Source organism: Equus caballus, chromosome 21, assembly GCF_041296265.1.
Source record: "Equus caballus isolate H_3958 breed thoroughbred chromosome 21, TB-T2T, whole genome shotgun sequence".
NCBI classification, from domain to species: domain Eukaryota; kingdom Metazoa; phylum Chordata; class Mammalia; order Perissodactyla; family Equidae; genus Equus; species Equus caballus.
In genome coordinates, this window is record NC_091704.1 from 44,964,372 (window position 1) to 44,983,839 (window position 19,468).

Genomic DNA, 19,468 nt, shown 5'->3' on the forward strand with positions numbered 1-19,468 from the left:
TCTAGCTACAAATGGGCATCCTAAATTTCCAAATTATATCTTTTGAACATATATCTATTCCATCCTTCAGGGTCATTCTAGGCTGTTTTCTCTTCATCTCTTAATAAAAATAGGAAATTTCAATCTCTAGAGGAATAGATTTATTTGTCCACTATATCCTGCCCATCAAACAACATGTGCTTTCTAGGTTTGATATCCTTTTCATTACTTCCTTCCACATACACTCAACCCCCAATTCCAACTAACCAAAGATATCAGGTACCACTGTCAAGTAAGCTTTCCCAAATATCACGTTTAGCTCAAACGTATATTTGGGGCCAGGTTGTGTTTTCCCCACTTTTTGATGAAGAGCCAAAGTATACAATATATTTATGCTTCAGTGTTGATGGTGATGACTGAAGGTTTCTATTCCTTATCTCTGGCCTTCAGGAAACAAGGCTGCCTCCACGCCTCTAAGAAAGTGGTAGGATGATAGGTGGCTTCCCAGACTGCTTTCACTGTTGCTGGGGCTGGGGGCTTCCATCACATCCACGTCTCCTTCTGCATCCCTTCTGCCATCCATGGATATGGGTTTAAGTTCAGAGACTGTGTGGTGCTATTTAGAACCAAAATACAGGTGCAGATAAGAATTCTGAAGGTTCAGTCACGTCTGGAGGCAGTCGATCTAGGACCAGAGGAGAAGCCTTCCTCTCCCTGGCTGCAATGGATGAAAGTTATCTAGCTCTAGCACATTCCTCTTTAGACTGAATTCTAATTATTCTGTAAAGGTATTTACTAACTCTAAAGACTCAGACACTTCGTGGCTTTAAAATTGTACATCAGATTAAGTGGCAATACAAGGTAAATAGAGTTATTTTCAAATAGATTACATCCACACCCAAGTTATATTTGAATTAAATCTACCCAGTAGAGAGGATGGGTATCCCTAGGTGAAATAGATATCTATACCAGACTCAGTGACAGTTCAGTCATTCCTTCCCCAGACAGAAAAGACTAAAGTGGTTTCTTTATGACTCCATGGCTATCCTACTCTCAATGCTGGACCCGAAGCACAGTCGTTCTGAGAGAACGTTCCCCCTCCAGAAATCGTACCTTCATATCCTGGTCTACTGTGTTCTGAGGGACTCTAGTCAATTTACTCATCCTGTTTTCTTTTTTCTGTGTTTTTCCTTGTTCTTCTGGATGCTATTCTCACGTCTTCAAATTGTTTGTTCGTTTCTTGCAGACTGCTGCCAAGCGAAAGACCAGTACATCGAACAGTTCAAAGATACTCTGAGCACTGCTGTGGCCAAATCAATTGCTGGATTTTTTGTAGAGCCGATTCAAGTGGGTATATTAACCTTAGACACTAACTGAGCTCAGTTTTAAATTATCAGAGAGTTTTAACTCATACCTTCTAGAGAATTCCAAATTATTTAAGTGACCATTGCTGTGTCTGTCTCCAAATTCAATTCATTGCCTTGATCCCCTTGGGAAAAAAGGGCCCCTGACTTTGAATTGAATTTTAAAAAACTATCTCCTGCATCCCCAGACTGAACAGCTAGAGAGATGAAACTACTGAATTCCTAAAATTCTAAAGAAAAGGAAACCCCAGCAATTTTTAGTTGCTTAATACCCACACTGTCATGGGGAGACTTTCTTCAATCTTATCAAGTCCTCTTTTGTTGTGAGTGTTGTCTCATAGTGACCCCACATACAGCAGAGCAGAACCCTGCCCGGTCTTTTTGCACCATCCTCTCACCTTCCGGCATAATATCACACAATGCTCCAGTGCTATTCACAAGGTTTTCATGGCCAATTTTTTTTGGAAGTGGGTGGTTGGGCCTCCTTCCTAGTCTGTCTTAGTCTAGAAGCTCCACTAAAACCTGTCCACTATGAGTGACCCTGCTGGTATTTGAAAATACCCATGGCATAGCTTTCAGCATCACAGCAACATGCAGCCACCACAGTGTGACAGCTGACAGATGGGTGGTGTGGTTCCCTAACCGGGAAACAAACCGGGGCCATGGTGATGAGAACACCAAATCTTAACCACCAGGACTGACTACCAAGTCCCCTTAACGTACTTTTTTCTAATCTCAGAAAAGAATAAGCATTTGCTTCCTTTTCCCAAAAGGTATGGCATCAGAGTAACACCCTTCTTTTCACCCATAATTGAAACAGTTCTAGAGACCATTTTAAAAATTGCTAGTATTACTAATGCTAACGAGGATAATTTTTTGTAGCAGTTTCACAGGGCTGTTATTATAGGTCTTCTTGGTTTGGTGCTTTTCAGGGGGTGAGTGGAATTGTTCAGTACCCGAAGGGGTTTCTAAAGGAAGCCTTCAAGCTGGTGCGAGAGCGGGGAGGCGTGTGCATCTCGGATGAAGTGAGTGACCCTGGGAGAGGTGCGTTGTAGTGCGGCAGGGACAGGCAAGGCAAGGGAGAAAACTTTTAACTCTCCTCTGATGTCCAGGCAGAAAGCAGCTAGTGTGGGAACTCCAAGATAGGAGTATAAGTCAATGAAGCTTTTGCTGGTTAGCTCATTGGTTTGTTAATGGATTAGTTGGTTCATTTAACAAGTATACCAGAACTTAAACATCCAAATTAAAGTCTACCAAATAAGTTGCTAACGGGCATAGATGATGCTGCCATCGCTCAAAACACTTTTAAAATTTCTATCTGGGGATTGCATCAGGGGCAGCTTAAAAATCACATGGGAAACTTAATCCCATAACAAAGTTTTCATCTCAATTTTTGCCAAAATAGTATTAACCAGCCTGACAGCATTCATCTTACCTTAATAAAAAAACTTGTTTGGAAATGATATTTAAAAAGAAAACACATCCAGACTCTAAGTTAGAAGAGGGCCACCATATAGATACCCAAAAACTGGTTCCAAAAAAATTCTAAAATAGCTTGAGTTAAGGCAGTGTTGTTGGAATAAACACAGTGCAGTGCCTCCAATGGGACACTTTGAAGAGAATAAAAGTCATTGGCTCTGTGAGGCGCTGGCCTGTGTCTTTTTTAAAGGGATCATTTTACTTATAATTGCACCTCATATTAGAGTGTATCAAAGAAAGCAGTCTTTTGCTTACTGAGAATAACATGTGGAACAAAAGACCAGAGGATGCCCACCAGGGCCACAGAAGCGCTCCCGGCTGATCCCTGGGTGGCCCATCATGATTCTACTAATAAGTGATCAGACCCACCAAGAGCAGGTGGAGAACTTGTGAGTATGTTTCACATCTGTTTCAGTCCTGCCATCTGCCTGAACAGTTTTCCTCAGCTAAACCTAGAGTGGACTTGGGGCTGCCCCCTTGGCGGCAGTCTTTTGCAATTTCTTCATGCACAGCCAGGTCTCTGTTATCCCCAAGTGGACCGGACCCCCAGCTGTACTACACAGGGAGGCGTGGGCCAGCTCCTCCTGCCATGTCCATCCTCCCTTTCCCCACCCGCCAACACAAGTTTAGGGAACGTGAACTAATCAAAGTCCTAAGCAAAGTCTACCTGCTATTAAAAAGGAAGAAGAAACGTAAATTCGGTCAGTTTACAGTTAGATACATCAGTGACGAGAATAAGCTTTAACCTTCAAAATCATTACACAGTGAAGCTGCCACAGTTGGACTAATTAGAGGAAGGGAGACTGAATTCAAAGAAAATATGAATTTCAGAATTTTCTGAGATATGTGGTTTTATCACTTACAAGAACGTAATTGGAAACTATGTAACACGGGGTGACCTTAAGAAAGACTGTCTTAATGACTAGCTAAAGATAACAATAGCTAGAACTTTCTGAGTGCTTACTACATTATCAGACACTGTTCATAATGCTTGCATGTATTAACTCAGTTAATACTCATAACAATTCTATAAGGTGTGTCCCATTGTTATTATTCTCATTTTATAGATAAGGAAATTTAAGTCCAAGATGGGTAAGTCACCTGTCAAGTTAATGCAATTATTGGGGACGGAGCCAGAACCCAAACCCAGGCTCCAAGACAAACCAATCACTGGGCCCAGCTGCCTCTCAATGACAGCATGGTGGGGTAGAAAGGCAAAGGATGGAGAAAAACAGGGGGCAAGGGTAGAAAACCTGAATGCAGGGCCAGTGCTGCCACCATGTGATCTCACACGTCATCTTAATTAGCTAGCCTTGGTTTTCTCCTCTTTAAAATGAGGAATTTGGAATCGAAGATAGAAAATTGGCCACCTCTGAGGCCAGTTGGACAGCCAGTCTTTGCTGGTCTGACGTGAACTAGATTTAGATTTGAAATTGACTGTTTTTAGGCAAGGCATGACCCCCAGAGTCCCCATCCCTGCCCATTGTCGTAGACCCAGCCTGCTTCTGTCACTAGTATAAGCCCCTCACTCGTGAAAACATTTGAGTTTATGAACCTTAGAATGAATCATCTCTGTTCTACTGAAAGATTCTATGAAACTGATACTTCCTAGGTGACCAAACATGGTTTACAGTCCTATACAATTTCATGCGTTATCCAAGCATTCTGATTTTTCACCATTTATTTATGGTACTTAGATAGGTGGAGTGAAAAACAAAGACAGGCAGAAAGATAAAATGGATGGATTTTCCATGAGCTTCCTAAATTATCTTATTTGGGAAAATTCATCAGTTTTCCCAGAGGCCCATCATTAGGAAGTAGGAGACCCAGGACTCGAGCCTGGGTCTGTCTTTTTCCCGTAACTAAGCCCTTCTCCTACATTGTTTGCCAGCATCTAAATCTAACCCTGAAATCTGACTTTGCAGCAGCACCTAGAGAGAGCAGGGAAAATGAGAAGGAAGGTTGAGAAGAAAGCTTCCTCTTTCAAGTGCATTTCAGAATCCACTTCAAGTGTCCACACCTCTATCCCCGACCTGCACTGTGGGTGTGTGTAGAGAGACAGACACAGACAGACCAAGAGACTGAGAGCCAGAAAGAGATCAAGGAACCTTTCCCAGAAAGCCTTTGGCAGAAATTTGCATGGAAATGTTTGGCTGTGCGGCTTTATTCAGTTAGGCACTTCTGCCGCTTCTCCATTCGTTCTACGAACACTAAGTATCTACTTTTATCGGGCACTTTGCTAGGTGTTGTGGATAAAGAGGTATAGGATACAGTCTCTGTCAACAGCACATCCACTGGTGATAAGAGTCCAGGGTGAGAGGTTCTGATGGCAGCATGCTCAGGGGCCCAGACTGGGAGTCGTACTGGGACTCAGGAAAACCTTCCTGGACCAAATGATTATGAAGCTGTGCTTTGAAAGACAAGAGGAGTTCGTGAGGTGAAGAAGTAAGGAGAGGGGCTTCTAGAAAGAGGGAACAGCATGCAAAAAACAACTAAGGGCAACTTAGTTCAATCCTGAGTTAACTGGCTCAGCTGGGTCCTCCCCATGATATCATTCTCAGGAGGAAAAGGAGATCACAGGGAAGAGGATGACCGGCCTGTCTGGGCCAGTTGGCAGGCGCCCTGCCCAATCCACTTACTCTATGTACCTGCTTCGTCCAACCTGGGGCGGATGTAGCTTCTCCGCTCACCTCCTCTGCTGCCTGATACATGGCAGATCCTTATTAAGGATTGCTAATCATGCATTATTTATACTACCTTCACAGCAGCCCTGTGATGTATCGCTATAAGTATTTCTACTTAGAGTTAACACAAGTTCAGACTTAAAAAACATATCCAGAATCACACAAAGCTAGGTAAACAGCTTTAGGTGCCTAAAAGCTCAGGCACAGATTAAGTGCTTTGTCCATAACAGTATGAGGATGGTGATGATGACGGCTAGTGATGATTATGCTGAGGAGGAGGAGGAGAGGGAGAAGAGAGAGGAGGAAAGGGAAGCGATCAGAGAGTCAGAAAAACCAGCATTTCTTTAAGGTTTCCAGTGTCTTTGTATCTGTTTCCATCAGGTGCAAACAGGATTTGGAAGGCTGGGCTCTCACTATTGGGGCTTCCAAACCCACGACGTTGTGCCGGACATTGTCACTCTGGCTAAAGGGATTGGGAATGGCTTTCCCATGGGAGCAGTTGTGACAACCCCAGGTAGGACCTACGAGTTCGTGTTTGCTTCTGGGCCTCCTGCCTCAGTGATGGTAGGAAACGTATGTTGGAACTTGTGTGGGTTGGAGACAGTGAGGGGAACTAGGCATGCATTTCCTAAGCAATGAAAAAGAGACACAGTCCGTCTGCCAGATTGAGGAACAGATGGAAGAAAGCCAGCCCTTTCTGCTCTTGCTGAACGGAAGACTAATTCTCCCACTCCCACAATGAAATGTAGGGTTCTACCACACTGACAAGATAGTGGAAAATGCCCCACAAAAACAAAACCAACACAAGAGATCCTTGTTAGCCAACCAGAAACCAATCCTGAAATTTCTAAGGGAATCATATTATGGAAAAGCTTGTTACTTGGTCTGGCCAAACCAATAAGCTATGAAATCAAGGTCCACTGCTGATGTCTCATCAACAAAACAGCCAAACATCCTACAGTCTCACTTAGCCAGAACATTAGAGTTAACTGTATTTTCCATTTTAGTGAAGTTTTACAGAAAATGTTTTTTTTTTTTTTTTGAGGAAGATTAGCCCTGAGCTAACTGCTGCCAATCCTCCTATTTTTGCTGAGGAAGGCTGGCCCTGAGCTAACATCTGCTGCCAATCCTCCTCTTTCTGCTGAGGAAGACTGCCTTTGAGCTCACATCCATGCCCATCTTCCTCTACTTTATATGTGGGACACCTGCCACAGCATGGCTTGTCAAGCGGTGCCATGTCCGCACCTGGGATCTGAACTGGCAAACCCTGGGCTGCTGAAGTGGAAAGTGTGCACTTAACCACTGCGCCACCGGGCCAGCCCCAGAAAAAGATTCTTATGAACCACTTATTGTTGAAAATCTTAAAATTATCTCGTTTGTTTTTCCCACTAATAGTAAGCCCATTTCAGAGGTACTAAAGGATAATTAAGTGCCTTGTGATAGCTCAGTGGTTTTATTGAATGAATTAAGGTACTAAAATGTGGACATAGAAGGTAAAGTACAATGAACCAAATATATACTCACCCTGAAACAATCCGCAAATTATCTACTAAATCTTTGATGTGAGATTTTTTTCTTTGAAATTTCTTTCTTAGTCCCAAGAGTGGAATACAGAAAAAAGGTTTTGCTAATGAAAGGTCTATGTAAATTCCCATAAATGAAGTTTTAAGGTACTTTTTAATTCACACAACACATTAAAGATTTTGGTGTCAAAGTTCTCATTGAGTAAAATAAGCAATTTTTCCTTATCCATTGCGTTAGTCAGCGAGGGCCACCATAACAAGATCCCACAGGGTGGGGGCTTAAACAACAGACATTTATTTCTCAGAGTTCTGGAGGCTGGGCGTCCAAGATCAGGGTGCCAGCAGAGCTAGTTTCTGGTGACAGCTCTCTTACAGACGGCCACCTTCAGGCTATGTCCTCACATGTCCTGTTCCTTGGAGAGAGAGTGCTGGTGTCTCTTCTTCTTCTTATGAGGACATCAGTCCTATTGGATTAGGGCCCCCTCTTTAAGACTTCATTTAACTTAATTACCCCCCTAAAGACCCTATCTCCAAATATAGTCACACTGGGCTTCCACATATGAATTGGTGGGAGGGACATAATTCCGTCCACAACATCCACTGTCTGGTGAGTAAAGAAAGAACTGGATATGATGCCATGAAAAATGCTAGACATACATACACACACCATGAAAGTAAATATAATCCAAATAATGTGTTGAGAGATTATAGATAGGAATGTGTCACTCTTTGCTCACTTTTTACTTTCTCCCCCTAGAGATTGCCAAGTCTTTAGCTAAACGCAGGTTTTGCTTCAGCACCTTCGGAGGGAACCCCTTGGCCTGTGCCATTGGATCAGCGGTGCTTGAGGTGTGTTCCAGCAGCCACATTAGCATCACTCATTTCACAAAATGGCGACTTCAAAACCACACACACATTGTCAGAACTCTATCACATGATATTACTAATGTGAAGAGGTGATTGCTTGTCTATGAATTTAAGTTAGATTTTATTATTCTGCCCCTCCCCCTTTTTCTAAGATCTATTTTGGGTACTTGAAGTATTGGATACAAAATTGTATATACTAAACCTCAGATGCACAGGAAATAAAAGAATTCCCCCTAGCCAGCTGGTAGCACTGAAATTCATTATTTGAGTGGTATTTTATGGATAGCTACCAACAGTTATCCTTGACTTCCATTTAATTTTGGCCCCGTCTTGTATATTCTTCCTTCCCTTTGAGGTGCTGTCATAAATTAAAAGACTAACGAGAACTTGAGTTCTCTGTGATTACAACCAGGCAATTCAGCTGTTGTTCAACCCCACCCCAGTGATTTTTGTCTGGGGTCTCATCTGTTGAAAAAGATTTTTTAAAGGCCCTTGCTAATATGCATAATGGCGTTTGCTTAAATAAGTACAATGCATTTCTGGAAGAATGTCCAAAAAGTTAAGAACAGCGGTTGTTTGTGGGGAAGGAAACTTGGTGGCTGGGGGACAGGGATCAGTGAGGGTCATTCTACCATATACTCATATACTTTCTGATTTTTGAAGTAGACATATGATTCACTTATTCAAAAAATTAAATTTCAAAGCATTTTTAAATAAAAAGTCAGTCAAAGCTGCCTTGCTAATTAAAAAGCATCTTCAAACATGATTAAATCGTGAAATGAAAAAGCATGAATAGGAACATGTCGTTTCATTTCGTAGACACTGCCTACTTTTTTTTTAAGTGCTGTTTCACTTCAACTAATTTAGAAGACACAGAAGATTTAGGTGAACAAATAGGATTTAAAAACATCAAGGTGTTCCCAGAGTCATGCAATTATTATCAGCTAAAGATAAATGTAGTATATTGCATGTATCTTGTCAAGAAGCACAGGTCTCTGCTGTGAGTGGAAGGAAGTGAAAATCCTTGTATACCTTCAGTGCCCTGGCTCTGAGCCCACACAGGGCTCCGCCCAGCTCCGGAGGCCAGGGCGCTGCAGTGGGGCCCTTGGACAATAACATCCTATGTCCAGCTGAGGGCTGCTGGACAAAGATCGACAAGCTCCCAGTAGAGCGAGCATCTGTGACATTTCTCTCCTCAGAGCATTTGTCTTATTCACCACTGTATCCCAGTTCTCAGAGATGCCTGGCAACAATGAACCTCAGGATTATGGACTCTGTCTTACAAATTGCATTGAGATGTGTCTTTTATTCTTTCCCAAATTCTTACCACTTCTGAAGATGAGGAAGTTATGGGGGAAGTCTCCCACCTATGAAGACTTTTTTTCTCCTTGAAGTAAATGTTTCTGTAGTATGTGGTACGGCCATACTAGACTTTGGGTTCCATTTGTCTGGTCAAGTTCCTGTAAAGAGAGTCATATACATTTACCTCTCCTTAAATGTACCTTTCTCAGTCAATTTTAGAACTTTTTTTTAATGCAAGGTCATTTGTGGCTTTCTCTCAACAGGTGATTAAAGAAGAAAATCTACAGGAAAACAGTCAAGAAGTTGGCACTTACATGTTACTGGAGTTAGCTAAGCTGCGAGATGAATTTGAAATCGTTGGGGACGTCCGAGGCAAAGGCCTCATGATAGGAATAGAAATGGTGAAGGATAAGGTAGGTTCTGATCTGCTGCTCTCTCTCTGGCTTCTTGGGGGCAGCGAGAGGTAAAGGGAGACGCCTCAGCTGCAGGTGCTTCATTCTTTCTCAGGGAGAGAGCACAGAGGACAGCAAGACTCAGCAAAGCCCGTTAGAGACGAGCAGGGAGTGTTGAGGATAAACAAAACGTTAGCGGGTCATCAAGAGTTCTAGACGGGTGAGGGAGGGCATTTGGAAAAGGAATTGATATTATTCTTGCCAGACTAGGCAAAGAGCACTGGTGATGACTGAATAGTTAGAAATATGGGGAAGGGACAAAATTGTTTAAGCAGAAAGAGCCAGGAGAAGGTTGTGGTGATGGTTTAGGGTGAGAATGATAAAGATCTATAGGGTTTTGTATTTGCTTGTTTGTTTGTGAATGGATTTCAATCTCTCAAGGAACCAGGGAGGAATGTGACTTTCTGATGACATTCCCCACTCTGACCCCAGACACAGTATGAAAACTGAAAGTAGCATTTTCCTCCAAACCAGTTATTCCTCCCAAATTCACTGTTTGTGTTTCTCCACTATTATCCACTTCACTATTCTCTGAATTACACAGCCTCAATTCCACAAAATAATCTGTGCCTCCTTCTCTCCCCTTATTTCTCGTGTCAAGGCCTGTGGATTCTTTCTTTACTGTGTCTCACATCCTTCCCTTTGTTTCTACTGTTGCCCCTACAGTCCATGTCAATAGGAAATTGTCTCTTTCCTCCATAAAAGCAAAGCCTAGATCCTCTGAGGAGAGCAACAGTAGGAGAATCTTGGCTCAAGGAGGAACAGTCAGACTAATCCTTGGCCCTAACTCTTGTCCATGGGGATCCAGCTCTCCCTTGGGTGACTTCTTGCTACTTGATCTTACTACACCATGCTTGCTTAGGAGTGTTGATGCTCAGTTCCTTCAACATTCAGACAAGACCGTGGCTATAAGACACTTCCATTAATACTGCACAGCAGAGGTAGTACAAGCTGGAATGCTTCAACAAGATTTTAAAACTAAAGGAAGACAACAAGAAAATAAGAGTAATATGAAACATGGCCTCTGGCTCACAAGCTGTAACATACTTATCTCTACTTGTGGACCAGTCAAGGGTTGTTCTCAGGTTCAGAAGAGTCCATGCTAGTCTCCAGCTCAGGTGCTCCCTCAAAGATAGCCAGACTCCTAGAAGGCTAGACTCCACAGAAGAAAGCCCCACGAAAGAGGAAGGGTTCCATCCCTTTCCCACTATTCCAAACCCAACTTGTGCATGCTCAAGGACACATGAGCAATGACGCTTGTCAGAACTGGATCTGTCAGGATGAAACATCAGAAGCCTCCCAGATGGCCTTAGATACAGAACAAGCTAAATTCTGGTACATTCATTCTACAATGGCATAGATATATATGTGACATGGCAAGATGTGCAAACTGTACTAGGGAAAAAGCAAAACAGCCTGTATAGTAGTATCTATATGATGAGCTCTCTTTCTCTTCCCTCTGCCATTTGGTAGTTGTAAGCTTGGGCTCTGGAGGCAGACTACCCAGGTTTAATTCCTGGCTCCTGCGTTCCCTACTTCTAATCATTGTCCCCTCAATGCCATTCACTTTCCTAACCCAAATGTCCCTCAGACTTTTCTCCAAGCATGGAATACAGCACTCTCCTCTCTATCTCTACCTACCTAAGGAAATCCCAGCCTTTCCCGAGATCCAAATCTTTATCACGTCTCCACCTCTTAAGGCCTTTGTTCCTCCCCCAATCCCGGGGCTCCAGCCATCAGAGAGTCTCTCTAGCACTCACTAGCTAAGAGTTCTTCTCAAAAGATCTTTCAAACCAGGTATTTGTTGACTCAGTTTTCACATGTAAATACCTTATTTTCCTAAATAAGTTGTACATTTTTGAGGCCAGGAAACATACAGATGGTAGGTGCTTTATAAGGGCTTGTTGATGGATTTCAGGCCCCTGCAACGCCTCAGACCACATTCATGTAATTATAACAGCTCAAAACTGTCCAGCATAACCCCAAATCGAAACTCCCATACACTGCAAGGATGTAAGTTGGAACAGCCCTTTGAACAGCAATTTGTCTGTCTCTGTCAAAATTCTAAATTTCTTTTGACCAAGCAATTCCACTTCTAAAAATGTGTCCTAAAGAAATGCTCACAGAAGTGTGTAAAGATATACATAAGCAGGGATGTTTGCAGCATTGTTTATAATCATGACAAATTGCAAACAACATAAATGCCCAACAACAGGAAATTGAACGCATTACCAACAAACAATTAAATACTAGGTAACCTTTAAGAAGACTGGGTCCAAATACACTGACATGGAAAAACGTCCAAGGGATATTGGAAATTGTTAAGAGCAAATTGAAAAACATTATAAAGTATGACTTTTTAAAAATATGCATATAGATGTATTTGTGTGCATAGAAAAAATGGTTCACATCAAATTACCAGCAGGCAGTGTCCCTAGGAGTAGGATTGGGGGAAGGGAAACTTGCCATTTTTACTTAATGCACTTTCATATTGCTTTAGGGTTTTTTTTTCCCAATAACCATGGATTACTTTTATAATTATTTAAATGCAGATTTGCCTCCTAAAAGGGCAAAAAAAACCCCAAAAAGTAAAAAAGATAAACGTGAAGCTACATTATACACCCAACGAGAGGTCAGTCACTAACATGCCCAGTTGGTTATCAGGCATTTGGGATGTAGGCCTGAGCACAGGGCCTGGGCAGGCTGTCCTGTGGCTGTGCCTTGTGAGAGCTTCCCACTCTGCTTTTCTCTGTGGAATGCATACAAGACGTTTGATTAGTCATAGCAGCTGAGGCCAGGGGGTGATAAAACGGGCAAGGGAGCAGGGAAGGCATTGGCCCAGACCAGGATGAAACCAAAAAAACTCTACCTCCCAGATCTTTAATATCCACCAAGGCCCCACCAACCCAACTTCCCATCATGAAACCTTTCCAGAGGGTGTCGGGCCCCCTCTCACCTCTCATCCCCTAAACCATATCGAACCTCTTTCCAGTTCTCCCAGTTTAGTCCTAAACTATTTTGTAGTGTTTGTCTCCCCTGTCTAGTAGCGGAGAACTTCATGGGCAAGCAGGAGTGCGTGATGACATTTTAGGATAGCTGAGAAGACCTGGTCTTTTCCCCCATCTCACGTCCTCCGTTATCAAGGAGTCTAAAAGTTTGAATGTTATTTTCCTTATCCTAATGCTTTAGGACAGACAAAAACTGCAAACATCTCCGGGAGGTCCAGTCTTATTCTGTGCTCCGACACTGCCACTTAACCAGCAATAACAGATTTGGGGAGCGAGTTGGATCAGGGATTGTGGGGGGAAGGGAATGGATAGTAAAGCCTAGAGGGCGGGTGGGTAGGAAGCCCACAGGAGAAGAATGAAGCTGGGAGCACCAGAGGGAGCCCTCCTCTACTGCACCATGGTCGCAGGGGCTCGCTCACGAGCCAGGACCAGGCCAGATGCATCTGAAACCAGAGAGCCAGACCCAGTGCTGATGATCACAACGGCAATGCTACAGAAAAATGAGATACCAGCGGCGGCACGGCACTCAGCACTCAAGATAGGAGCACTGCAGCAGAGTCCTCAGCCCAGGCACCCAGGAGCACTTTACAAATACAGATGCCTAGGCCTGCCCCAAATATTCTAATTCGAGAGGCCCAGCGTGAGGCCCAAACAGCGGGAGTTTGAAAAGCTTTCCAGGTAATGCAGACACACAGGCCTGAAATGACTAAGTTCGAGGGGGGCGTTTGTAACTCACGGACTCGGAAGACAGGAGACACACAGAAAGGGCACCAGTCCCCAGCCCAGGGTCACCAAAGGGGTACTGGCACATCTGCATCCACAGGGAGGAGCCAACTTCAGATGCCTAGTGACCTGAAACAGCCCCTTGGCTCTCAAAATGCTTACCTTTCCTAAAGCTGAAGGATTAAGTTTTGGGGGAAAAACAACAAATCCACAAGCGGGGAAGATAAGGACAAACAGCCCCACCCCAGCTGCCCAGTCCATGCTGTGGCCCAGGGAAAGGCTGGACTGGTTCTGAGCCATTTCCTGGACTTTGAAATGAGCTCTTTACATGGGCAAAACAAAGTGAAGAGCTGAGCAGAATTTCCACGTAAATAAAGCAGACTGCAAATTCAGCTGTTAAAGAACCACGCTCCCAGAGTCGCCATTAGCAGAGCCAAGATTCATTCGACTTTATTGTATCTTTGGAAATTTAGGATGAGCTGAGATAAAATATATATATATATATATATATTTTTTTAATAACTCCCAAAAAATCCGGTACAGCAATTAACAGCTTTATTCAATTACAGGAGGAGAGAGAGATGGGGAGGGAGAGAGGAGCATTGACTGCTTGCGTTTCTTTCTTTTTCTCTTGGGAATAACGTCTTTAACAATTCAAACACCAAACAGAAAATATTTTTTAAACATATTTACAGATGAGCCGCCAGCCTCTTCCCCCGGAAGAAGTCAGTCAAATTCACGAGGACTGCAAACACATGGGGCTTCTAGTTGGCAAATCCGGCATTTTTTCTCAGGTAAGAGAAAGGCTGGTCTTTACCTATCACTTTAGATAGGCCTCTCTGTGATGTCCCAATACTGGTCACTTTTCTTCACGACTATTCTAGGGGACCCAGTCTCATCTCCTCTAGGCACAGGTGCTCAGGTATTTTCCAAAGAAAGGGGCAGTGCGGCCTTCCGACCACCAGGAGGCGCTGTGTGAAATGGTTTGGTTATAGCGGTTCCGTGCAGAACAGATACAGAGGACACTGTGACAGGACAGCAACGAGATGCACAGACAAACCAGAGGATTTACAGTATAGGTCATAATAGAATCATAACAGTCATGCAATGGATAGCATGTCTTATGTATGAATTCGTTCTAACCCCTGTAAGAGCAACCCTAGGCGTTCTTGACTCAGCCTTGGGCTCTGACTTTGGGAACCCTATACTTGCTAAACCTTGGTGGCTGCTATGGCCAGGAGCAACCTAACAGTGTTGGCAGGCCCAGGTGACCCTGCAGGAGAGGTGGGGGACCACCCTGGTCGGGTCTCTAATGTGGAACTCAAAATCGGCCAGCCAGCCCCTCAGGCTGGGAGCTGCAGAGACCAAGCTCTCCCTGCCCCCTTCCTGGAAAAGCCGGGTCTGGCTGCACAGTCAGGACCCCGGGTGGGCCTGCCCGGTGGGCATGGGCTGCTGCTGCTGTCAGCAAAGCGATCTACCCTAAATCCCTCACAGCAGCAGGACCCTCCCCAGCGGCTGGCTCTGGGGCAGAGATTTAAGATTTGGGTAACTTGTGCTCCTCGCCTATTATTGTTCTTATCCTTTGTCATCTTTCTTTCCCATTTTAAACGTCCTCGTCCTTAGTCATTCATCCCAGTTTCCCTGCTCCATTCCTGCCTGTCACTCTGTCTCGGTGAACGCTTTTGCCTCGTACCTCTCAGAGAAAATTGAAGCTATTAGGCAAGATCTCTATAGAAATCATCTGTCCCCACATCCATTCCTTACCTCGTTTCCTGAAGGTTCAGAGAATGGGGTGTCTCTCCTGTTCAGACCCAGGTCTCCATGTGTGCTCTTGAGCTCAACGCTCCCTCCACCTGGCTCAAGGAAACATGTTTGTGTTCTCTTGTATCTGCAGCTTCCCCTCGACTTCTCCTCTGACGGTAAACAAACCGGTTCAAAGCACTCCAAGCCCAAACCAAACCCCCTCAAGCAAAACCAGGATAAGCACTTTTGCTGGACATGCTCGGGGAGTTTTTTCTAGTCCTGGTCCTAAGTATTTTTCTGTACAAATCAGGAGGAGTAATTTAATGATTAAAAATCCTAAGATGCACAACTTATGAAGACATGAAAGAATTAATTATCCACTGGCTTAGTTATTATTTCGTTATCTAGCAAACATTTAAATGTTAAGCAGGAGTTGCTATGCTGGGTGCTAAAGCTACAACGATACGGAAGATCTGGTCCCTCCCGTCGTGGTGCCGGCGAGAGAGAAAGACACAAAAACAGCAAATTACATTACGATGTAGCACGCTCATAGATAGCTATAAAAAGGGGTAGTAAAGGAGGAAAAAGAAAAGACCCCTAGGCCAGCCTTTCTGACTAAGCTGAGCCTTAAACAATGAGATAAACACTCAAAGCACATGTACAACTGTGGCAGAGTGCAAAGAGCTGCATGCACACTGCTGCGGCTGGAGCATAAGCCTTGAGGCAGTGGGGGGTAAGAATAAAAAACACCTCACTACTTGTCAGGCACTGTTCTAAACAACTTGTCTATATGAATTCATTTAATGCTCTCAGTAAGCCCATAAAATAAGTACTACTAGGGGCCGACCCGGTGGCGCAGCGGTTAAGTTCGCACGTTCCGCTTCTCTGCTGCCCGGGGTTCGCTGGTTCGGATTCTGGGTGCGGCCATGGCGCTGCTTGGCAGCCATGCTGTGGTAGGCGTCCCACGTATAAACTAGGGGAAGATGGGCACGGATGTTGGCTCGGAGCCAGGCTTCCTCAGCAAAGAGAGGAGGACTGGCAGTAGTTAGCTGAGGGCTAATCTTCCTCCAAAAAAAAAAAAATAAGTACTACTATTATCCTTATTTTACAGATGAAGAAAAAAAGAGCGGTTAAGTAAATTGCCCAAATCACACAGCCAGTAAGTGGCAGAACCAAGACCCAGACTCAGGCAGTCTGATTTCTGAATCCATCCTCTGAGGAGGATAAACCTGAGGGGACGAGACTGGAGTCAGGGAGTCAAGGTGGCGGCTCATGATGCTGTTTGAACTTGAGCCGTAGTAGTAGGGAGAGAGGAGACATTCAGAGGACAATTCTGGAATTGGAAATGCACAGGACTTGGATGTGAAGAACAAGGAAGAGGCAAGGATGAGTCCCTCACATCTACCTTGGTTTAGGGAGTGCGAGGATGAGCTCAGCTTTCAACAGGCTCCATGTGAGGTGTTTATGGACATCCGTTTCTTTAGAAAAGTCTGTAGCTCAGAGGAAAGAACTGAGGTGAAGATCATGATTTGGGATTTGGGAGTCATCAGCATATAATTGGAAAGATGAGAAATTCTCCTGGGAAGTGTGTCTAGATGAAAAGTGCAGTGAGATGAAGATAGAAACCCAGGTAGCATCAACATATAAAGGGCAAGTGGAAGAAAAAGTGCCTAGGCAGAGACAAAAAAAAAAGGGTGGAGACACGTGAGAAGAGGTAGGAGAGTGCTGAGTCATGGAAGCAAGAGATTGGAGAGGTCCGGGAAGAGGAAGGGACCCAAGTGCCAGATGCAGCAGACAAGGTCAGGAAGGATGCTCATTGGATTCTGCACTTAGCAGGTCACTGGCAACATGAACTAGAGTGGTGTCAGAATGTTTATAGGGGCAGAAACCAGCTTGCAGTGGGCTGAGATGTGAACAAGGAGGGCAGAGTGAAAAATAATGGCCAAGAAGCATCAACCAGTCTGTTTAGTAAATTTGGATAAAAGGAGAGGACAGCGCTTGTACAGTAGCTAGAAGGGATCCAGGGAGTCAACACACTTTTATTTGGTATGGTTTGAATTCGGGTTACAAGAGCTCAAAGCCTGTTAGTTTATAGGCTGAGGGGAAGTTGAAGATGCAAGAGAACATGGGGATGTTTCTGGGAGTGAAGGTGATGGCAGGATCAAAGACCAAGGGCACAGGTGGAAAATTTCAAGTTGAACGGTAGAGACAGCTTGTTCTCTGAACCTTCAGGCAGGGCTGTAAGAATGGATGTGGGAGCAAACAAGTTTATAGAAAGATCTTGCCTGACAGCTTCTGAAAAGCATGAGGCAAGATTGTCTATGAAATAGACAGAGGCGTGGGAGTTGAGCAAGGAAATTGAGAAGAATGATAAAGGTTTAGAATGGGAAAGGAAGCTGACGGAGGACAAGAAAAACTGGGGGGACCAGCAGAAATTAGAGACCCTGCATATCTAGTGGTGTCAGACTGCCCAGCGTGTGATCTTCTCTAATACTTCTCAGCTATCTATGTTGAGGCAAAACAGTTCAATTAGAGCTTTGATCAGGGCTGGGACCTTGCCACGTGGGTGCAGCAGCAGAAGGGTAGAAGTGCAAGCAACATACGGGGGCAGGTGAGAGAGCAGTTCAGACCATTCACCGTGTGCTCCAAGCTGGGTAGGAAAGGAAGGAGGACATCTGAGTCAGGCGATAGACCTGCAGATAATGGAGGAATGAGGAGACTGACACTTTCATGAGAAAGGCAGATGGAATGCGAATCAGAAATTGAGTTATTCCGGGTGAGGAGGAGGCTCATGGCGCTGGCCTTGGGTGTGAATGGATGCAAAGGAACAGAGATGAAGGTTCTGGGAGTTGTCACAAGAAACTGAGAAGCGAGTTTGTTGGGTTGTACACACGAACATGGAAGTCACCCTGGGTGATAGCAGAAATGGAGTGTAGATAAGTACCTAAGACCTCAGTGAAGGTGATAGAAGGACCAGGAGGTGAGAAGATGACAAAAAGGAAAAGAAGCAGAGCCAGATGGCACCAGAGTTTTACAAGGACTGGAGGATGAATGGCTTGGGTACAGCACTGGGGAGAAGGGGGGAGTCCAACCCACGGGGAAAAAATGTAAGAAATGTCGTAAAAACAAGATTTGGGATTCTCAGTTTAATGCATTTCCTCAAAGTCAGATTTGACTCTATGATGATCCACTGCTCTATTTCCCTTTGTCTCCTCAGACATTCCGCATTGCACCCCCAATGTGCATCACTAAACCAGAAGTTGATTTTGCAGTGGAAGTATTTCGTTCTGCCTTAATCCAACACATGGAAAGAAAAGCCAAATGAAATTTTTAAAAATAAAAAACCACAAGCCTCAAGAACTTCCCACTTATGTTCAAGGGTTAATTTGAGGAATTCCAGAACCACTAGTCTAAGGTGGTTGACTGCCTACCAGCCATATTTCTTAACAGAGCCTCTATTCTCTCGAGAAGTCCATCCTTCAGGAAGGGGCCTCTGTCCCTAGCCCAGAGAATAAATACCAATTAGTCTAGGTAAGTTATGGTAATTTGATTCCCCTTTGCAGTGATTGGTTTATGCATGATATGTGACATATTTTTGGACAATTAATCTTGAAGGAAAATCTTTTGGTGGAGGTGCCTTCAGGGAAAGATTTCTCTATTCTTCACTCTTCATCCCCATCTTTGGAAGAGATGTCTACTTCTTACACAGAAGCATCAAATGTCATGATGAGACTGCTGGAACTATGTCAGCCATTTTGGAGCCATGAGGACAAAGGTTTTTTGCTAAGGTTGGAAGGTGGAAGGAAGCTGAGTCCTTAGTGATGTCGATGAGCCACTGACTTAAGCAATCTGGGAGCCACCTTACTTTGAGGCTCCTGGTTAGATGAGATAATAAATTTGCTGTATTGCACAAGCCTTTTTGGTTGAGGTTTTCTATTATTGAAGCCATAAGCATCCTGAGAAATGCTGTAGAAAGTACCCCAGGTAGATAACTGTGCTGCTCTCCTTTAACTCCCTTAAAATGTGTATCAGAGCCTCCTCCATTCCCATTGCCCTCATCCTGCCCTGGACTATACCCTCATTACTCCTATTGCAACAGTCTTCAAGACCAAAATTTCCCAAATGTTAGTCATTAAAATACATGTTCATAGTGCTTTTTTCTCATATGTGTATACCACCTGTCTTAGGATTGACTTAATATTTTTCCTTAATTTGACTTTTTTTGTTTAGATATACAGTCAGCCCTCAGATCAAAGGCCTATGAGGATTACATCTGTACTGAACATGTACAGACTTCTTTTTCTTTATTTGCTAAACAATATAACAGCTATTTACATAGCATTT

General features: G+C 43.9%; 1 protein-coding gene across 1 annotated transcript in view; it reads left to right on the forward strand.

Annotated features, from left to right (window-relative positions):
* AGXT2 (alanine--glyoxylate aminotransferase 2) overlaps positions 1 to 19,039 on the forward strand; it is a 40,386-nt gene extending 21,347 nt beyond the window's left edge. Inside the window, exons 9-15 of the mRNA XM_001500116.6 lie at positions 1,226 to 1,326; positions 2,276 to 2,368; positions 5,888 to 6,020; positions 7,787 to 7,878; positions 9,462 to 9,611; positions 14,077 to 14,175; positions 18,342 to 19,039. Coding sequence (XP_001500166.2) covers positions 1,226 to 1,326; positions 2,276 to 2,368; positions 5,888 to 6,020; positions 7,787 to 7,878; positions 9,462 to 9,611; positions 14,077 to 14,175; positions 18,342 to 18,449 — 776 coding nt within the window. The 3' untranslated portion in view covers positions 18,450 to 19,039. The remainder of the gene's footprint in view (positions 1 to 1,225; positions 1,327 to 2,275; positions 2,369 to 5,887; positions 6,021 to 7,786; positions 7,879 to 9,461; positions 9,612 to 14,076; positions 14,176 to 18,341) is intronic.
* The last annotated feature ends 429 nt before the right edge of the window (positions 19,040 to 19,468 follow it).